The following is a 7,271-nucleotide window of genomic DNA, read 5'->3' on the forward strand; positions in this document are numbered from 1 at the left end:
GAGAAGAATACTCGTGTGGTGGTTGTTCTTTCTCGCTGGTCAAGAAGTTCGCCGCACAGATCCTAAGGGGAAAATCTACTATTAGGCTTGTAAATAAAATATTAGACTCCTAATGATTCAAAACTCATCTGGAAAAGCTAACATGCAGTAAATGGTGATAGACTGGCAATGGAGACTAATTGCACACACCTTCCTTTCAAGGCTAAGGAATCACTGAAGAGAAAGTGGAAAGATTCCAACAGCCAGAGATAGTAGATGACCACTTGAAAACATCTAGACAGAACAGTGTAGCTGGACCTATGAACTGTTGGGACAGCATGTACAAGACGTGCAAGCTCCAGACAGATCAAATCCTAGTGTGACAAGGAAAGCTGGGCACACAATCTCACTCCCAGCCATGGAGCACATGGGAAATGACAGCAGCTTAGAGGCAGTTTTCTGTCAGTGCATCTCAAGGTCAGTCAACCACCATGCTCAGTGGAAAGCACACATCTAAGAATATTTGTGGCAGCAATTTGGCCTTACTGTGTGTATGTGAGTTAAAGGACACAAAGGTAAGTGTCTAAGAAGTAGATCTGGGAAGAGCTGGAGGTGTGTGTGAATATGAACAAACACATACATAACTTGAAACTCTTAAAGAACTAATGTGAAAAAATGTATTCCAAGGGACTGGAGAGATGGCTCAGGGGTTAAGAGCATTTGCTGTTCTTGCAGAGGACCCAAGTTCAGTTCCCAGCATTCATATAATTGTTCACAGCCATCTGTAACTCCAGTGCTAGAGACTTGACACCCTCTTCTGGGAGGCGCACATGAAATATGCAGACAAAAGCCCATACAAGTGAGTTCAAACAAACATTAAAAACATTTTAAAAAATGTATTTCAAGTAGCTTGAAAGAAGAAAATTAAATATTTGCTTTATTTAATTACAGTCAACAAGTTCCACTTTCAAACTGATTAATAAAATAGAAACTTTATTAATATTTTGCATATCCTTAAAATATGAAAAGGCAAAAAGTTTAAAAACCAGTTTTACAGATATACATGCTACAATGGTTTAATACATTTGCAATTATATAAAACACATTATACAAAGGATTTATAGCTTTGCATACATAAAATGAATTAAATAAAGCATTCATATATTTCTATGAGCTAACAGTGCAATATGCACATACTTAGAAATACTGATTTCCTGAGCAATAATGTTGTAATTCAAAATCAGAGTCCCATGATAATGCAGTGTTTAAATAACTCAATCCTGTTCTAGCACTCTGAGACTGGATCTCTGCTTCCTTTTCTAAACACAGCCTTCACATTTCCAGTGAGATATAAATCAGTTACTAAAGAGTGGTTCATTTAATGAATTTTCACACCACCAAAAAGCACAGTCCAGAAAAGTTTTTAGCACTTAAACTCCACTGGAAAAGAAAACTTGAGATTGCACACTCCTTCCTAATCTATAGCATGGCCAGCAGACCATAGTTTTGTTTTCAGAAAGGACAGTGACGATATTTAAGCAGCTATCCATTGGTTCAAAACAAACTCTAACTAGTGTTTAACGAGTCAAGAATTTGTCCTAACAATATCAGGTTTTTCTTTACTTGCAATTCCAAATTTTTAAGCAAACTGATATTAATGACTATGACTCATAACTGTATACACACATGTTAAAGCCTCAAAGCAAATTCAAGTAAGGGCTTGAACATGATCCACAGCATCAATGACATTTGTGCTTATGTTGTCTAGAGTACAATGAGTTTGCAGTTGCCAAAAATTTGCATACATTTGCAAATGTGTATTTAATAGTTTTAAAAATTCTATTAAATGTTTAAATTTTTTCTTTTAAAGATAAAAGCATAATTCTACATATAGAATTATATTCAACTAGTAATTCTAAAATATATAGGAAAAGGAAATTGGTTGGTTGTTTCCTAAGGATGTGTGTTGTAGTTTCTTTGAAATGGATGCTCAAGGCAGACATGATTGTAACCAACATCTCCTCCGTTAAACAGTTCACAAACCCCGGATCACAACTCCAAAGTAAAATCAGCAACACAGAATCGTCGACTCTGTAATTTTATGTTTGATGTAAACAAAGTTCTTCGGAGGTTATGTAGCCTGTGCTGCCCTGAAGTCTTCATTTTCTACCCTAAAATTTGATTTTTCAGTAGGCTTAATAAATATTATGTAAACTGTTAACACTGAGAATAATTAAAGATTGTGCTCATTTCAAAATGCACATGGCATGTTAAAACAAAAATTATTTCAACTAAGATATACAAAGTGAATCAATTTACTACAACTTTCCTATTATTAAATACTTTAAAGGTAATTTTCTAAACTTCTCTCATATATGTAAGGGTTTTTAAATGACTGACTTCTGTGTCTTTTGTAGTGCTTTTTCTTCTCAAAGTATATAACCCCCCGTATAATAAATATGTATTAATAATTCCCTGTATCAGAATTGGAATTTGATATACAAAATGTTTAAAAGCTGAAACATTTAGGAAATAATGTCCAGAAAGTCAGATGATAAAACATATTTTAAGATGGGCAGTTTATTATACAGAAAACATGCAATCCAGAGTCTACCACCTGTACCTAAATTTTAAAAACACATATTTAAAATTAAACACTGAAATCAGTATACAGATGCTTTCTGATCAAATTGGTTGTATCACAGTTGACTTAGAAAAGGCCACTATTAAGCCCTTTTGATTAATCCACACAACTTTGGCCTGTGTTTCTCATTTTGATGGTGCATATTAAGTGGGGATAATCTAAACTGGACATTTTCTTTTTGAAAAGCAGAGGTCAAGGGACTACCACATAAAGTAATCTATCTCCTGATAATGTAAAAGTCCTGTTTACTCATTTTTGCTTAATCAGTCATGTTTTTCTACATGACTTCAGAGGCAGATAGTAGCAATTTGTTTGACTCCATTAACTTATGCTTAAAGATGAAGACAGACAAAATTACAGAGGCCTATGGAATGCAATCTGACAGTGTTTCCACTTTGACTGTCAAGTGACACTGTAAGGCACTACGCGTCATTAAGGCTTGTTACTATTTGTACCAGCAGTGATTAGTCACAGTATATAAAGAGCAACGTGCTGAGTATGTTTTTCTGTCTACACAGTGCTTCTAAATATCAGACACATGTAGTTCTTCTGGTTTTGTTTTTATAAGTGGAAGTGAGGTTGGAGGGATGCTCACAGAGCATTCCCTTTCCATGGACTAGGTCTTGACTAGTTCAGTGCCCTTGTGATCAAATCAAATGGTTACGTTTCCAACCCTAAGACATTATTTTGGGGTCTTAATATATTTAAAATTGGTTAGCCTGTATTACAGGAATTATAAATTATGTTTCCATATCTGTTTCTACATCTGCTTTCATAGCATGTGTTAAAACATGTTTTTAAATTTCAAAATTGAGTATTAAGTATATGTTATATATAATTTTAAAATCAAACTTTTACAAGTTTTTTTGGTGGCATGGTAGTGAATTTTCTTCAGTTGTAAGCATTTGAAACACTCGACATGAACAACCTTAAATTAAACAAATCTTTTTAAAAAATAAATTTAAACATAACTAATCTTGAAAAAGAAAAAAAACAATAGCATCTTCTAAGTTATAATTCCTAGAATACATTTAAATTAATTTCTGCTTTAAGAACTGACACAGCAGATGTATTCTGACCACTCTCACCATAAAGAAGCAGTCGTGTGTGTTACAGACAGTCCATCTGTAAAAGGTTCGGGGACTCCTAGGAAGGTCAAAGCATCTTCCGTGTTCCTAGATTCTGTCTTAGAAGCTGTTGTTGGGTATCTCTGAACCACCATATTCCATATGCACACATGATCATCACACAGATCAGGCTCACTGCTATGTTTTGTGCTGAGCAGCAGGGGACTGAGAATGTTGCCTGTACAGTTTGTGGTCATCTTGTTGACCAGCATGTATTCCTTTTGTTGGAACAAGTCCATTTCCCGTTTCTCTGTGCTGCGACGGAGGTGTGAGTCCTGGATGCAAATGTGAAGAGCCCACTGTTGAGTGGTGACTAACATCCACTTTAGCTAAAATTTCATAATAAAGCAAATAAAACACTGGTGTTATTATACCCACTATCAACATTATCACTACCGCTGTCCACCAGCCAATTCCCCAGTCGGCTCCATAGTATGGGTCCTTTCTGTGAGTGCTTCTGCTATCCGGCTCAAAGCGGATCTGTTGTGCTGCTAAGGCAGACACTACCTCGTTCAGGTTCTCCTTCTTGGTGTCTGTGCACTTTACCAGTTCTTCTATGTCTCGATCCACCTCTTTCAGGAAACTGCCAGCTGAGCCGCTGGAGGACAGAGAGTCCTCCGCAGGCACAGTATCCTGTTCTTGAGCAAATGCAATGGGTGGGGGTTGAGAGCCTTGTCTTCCTTTCAAAGGATGAAGACTTTCAGTCAAAGAACTAAACTTTTTCACTGGAATTTTGACAGACCTAAGGGCAAAAAAGTCTTGATCACTGATGAGATTGTTAACTCTTTTGATATCTGCTACCTGCAAAAAAGAAAAACACAACATTCAACTGAATTCTAAAACTAGACCTAAAACCTTCCTTCATTCATTTACTTTAAAGGGGGAAAAAAAATCACTGAATTTCATTCTTACTGTTAATACTGGTCCCACACCCAGATTTTATATTTACTTATATATGAGAAGTCTAAACACTAAATTTATATAGTGTTAGGAAATCACCAGCGATTTTGTATTGTCACCTAGACAGCAGTATCGTTAGTTATACACAGATATTTTGTCGTTCTTCTTTGCACGTCATACAATTTACCACAGGAAATGTACGTTGGCATGCAATTTGTGAATAAGAATTGCTGGTACTAATGTTTGTGCTCCAACCTTGCAATTGCAGGAAAGCACATGAACTTACACAGATATAAGGAGCACATTTTAGCAAAACTAAAATGCCATCAACACTACTGTGCCCCATGATTCTAGTTCTCTCTAGTCATCTGTCAATGTGTTACTTTCATTTGTTAATAAAGAAACTGCCTTGGCCTTTTGATAGGACAGCAGCTTAGATAGGCGGAGTAGACAGAACAGAATGCTGGGAGAAAGAAGCAGAGTTAAGCAGACACCATGGCTCTCCGACTTGATAGGTTAGAATCTTCCTGGTAAGCCATGACATTGTGGTAAACACAGATTAATAGAAATGGGTTAATCAAAATGTGAGAGTTAGCCAGTAAGAGGCTAGAACTAATGGGCCAGGCAGTGTTTAAATGAATACACAGTTTTCTATGTTATTATTTCTGGGGCAAGGCGGGACGAAAAGCAGGCCTGCTCGCTTCTTCACTTCAAGGCTAGTCACACTAGACCAAGCAGTGGTGGCACACACCTTTAATCACAGCAGCTACACTAGTTAGTGACAGAGGCTGGGTGGTGGTGGTGCATGCCTTTAATACCAGCACTAGAGAGGAATGTAAGGCAGGATGAGACGGAAACTCGCTCTCTTTCAGTCTGAAGATTTCATAGAGTCTCTATCAGTTTTCTGCAGTGAACCATGAGCATACCTAACAACAACCTTTGAAGTCTCAATAAGGAGGATGGGGCCTCACAATGTCTATTCCTCCAGGACTATAACACCAATGAGCTGAAAAACACCACCTAAAGGCCAGCTCTTGAACTACAAACAGCTCAGAACAATTTCAAGGTGGCTAGCTGAGATGATGCAGCCTCAGAGACTACTTGAGCCAGGACTTGAGACAAGTCCTGCACTTACCTATTACATAGAAAATAAACAACAAATGATATATCTACCTCTTCCAGGACTTGAAAATTAGCTCAAATTTTTCTTTTCAGAACCCCATAAAAATACTGTTGCCCCCCCAGATAGAAGAAAGTAAATTTAAGAATATGACCCCCACAGTCCCAAGAGGTAGGGTGGGTGGTTTTTGGTTGTTCAATGGGTTATAGATGTTTGTCATTGTTTAGGTGGGTCTGGGTTACAGTTAACAACTTGGACACATTTAGGATGACAGTTCTGGATGTCTCATTCCCTCATCACTGTTTTTAACAAGCATATTTTCAATATAGCAATAACTACTGATGGTATAAGCAATGGGAAGTCCACTTGTAAGCTGATAAAGGGTCAATCCTTTATCAGACCCTAAATACTTATCTATATAGATAATAACAAGCACAAAAAAAGGTAGAAAAAAGCACCAAAGTGACAGACTGAATTAGCAGAAATTCAAGCATTCACTTAAAATGTTAAAAAGATCATGTCCAGGGGCTGGAGAGATGGCTCAGTGGTTAAGAGCATTGCCTGCTCTTCCAAAGGTCCTGAGTTCAATTCCCAGCAACCACATGGTGGCTCACAACCATCTGTAAAGAGGTCTGGTGCTCTCTTCTGGCCTTCAGGCATACACACAGAATATTGTATACATAATAAATAAACAAATATTTAAAAAAAAAAAAGATCATGTCCACAGGCAAGAGAGATCTCTGTGCAAAGAAGACAACTGAGCAAAAAGGAAAGGAAGGAAGAAGGCAAAGGACACAGAATTACTTCAGTTTTGGCTGGACTAATAAACAACTATTCTGGACTCTATTATGCAAAGATAAATTAAAGGAAGACTTACCGTACAGCAATACTGAAGGGCTACTGCATTTAGAGTATCCCCTTCCTGTATATCTCTTGTTAATATAATGATGTCATCAAGTCTGTCTCGTGATGTGCTTCTTCGAACCTTCTCCTTTCCTCTGGATCGAAGTTCATACACTTCGGCATCTTCTTCCAACACATCACTCTCTGTACAATTTCCAAAGGTATGCAGCTGGCCACTGGCCTGAATTCCTGGGAAGGCAACAGATCGATTCTGATTCCTCCCCGCCATGATCTTACAACCTGGAAAAAGAAAAGACAAAACCTTAGCATGGCACTGACCCGTGTCACTGATTGACATGAGCCATACGCTCTAGATACTATTTCTAATAGTCCTCTTAGTTACACAGGAACTGAGGTCCACCTTCTGTGGACCTGCGTCCCACAACCTGACAGTGGTGACAACAGTGTGGCAAAAGGACAGCTAATGCGAGAGAGCCTTACACGATCTACTCGAGACTCTTGTTTGCTCACGACACTTTACACAAGAATATTTACAGACAATAATCAAGATTTCATTTAAAAATCATTATTTGGTACACATATAATTTTACCATTTGTTAAAGACAAAAGTAAATCTGAATACTGAGATGTTCTTGTG

At 37.5% G+C, this 7,271-nt stretch overlaps 1 protein-coding gene across 1 annotated transcript in view; it reads right to left on the bottom strand.

Moving 5' to 3' along the window:
* Nucleotides 1–997: 997 nt before the first annotated feature.
* The window catches only part of Lysmd3 (LysM domain containing 3), a 10,628-nt gene continuing 4,354 nt past the window's right edge, over nucleotides 998–7,271 (bottom strand). The window contains exons 2-3 of the mRNA XM_005356537.3: nucleotides 6,648–6,913; nucleotides 998–4,551 (exon numbers count right to left, since the gene is read on the bottom strand). Of these exons, the coding sequence (XP_005356594.1) occupies nucleotides 3,889–4,551; nucleotides 6,648–6,902 (918 nt within the window). The 5' untranslated portion in view covers nucleotides 6,903–6,913 and the 3' untranslated portion in view covers nucleotides 998–3,888. The remainder of the gene's footprint in view (nucleotides 4,552–6,647; nucleotides 6,914–7,271) is intronic.

This window comes from Microtus ochrogaster, chromosome 19, assembly GCF_000317375.1.
Source record: "Microtus ochrogaster isolate Prairie Vole_2 chromosome 19, MicOch1.0, whole genome shotgun sequence".
In the NCBI taxonomy this organism is placed as follows: domain Eukaryota; kingdom Metazoa; phylum Chordata; class Mammalia; order Rodentia; family Cricetidae; genus Microtus; species Microtus ochrogaster.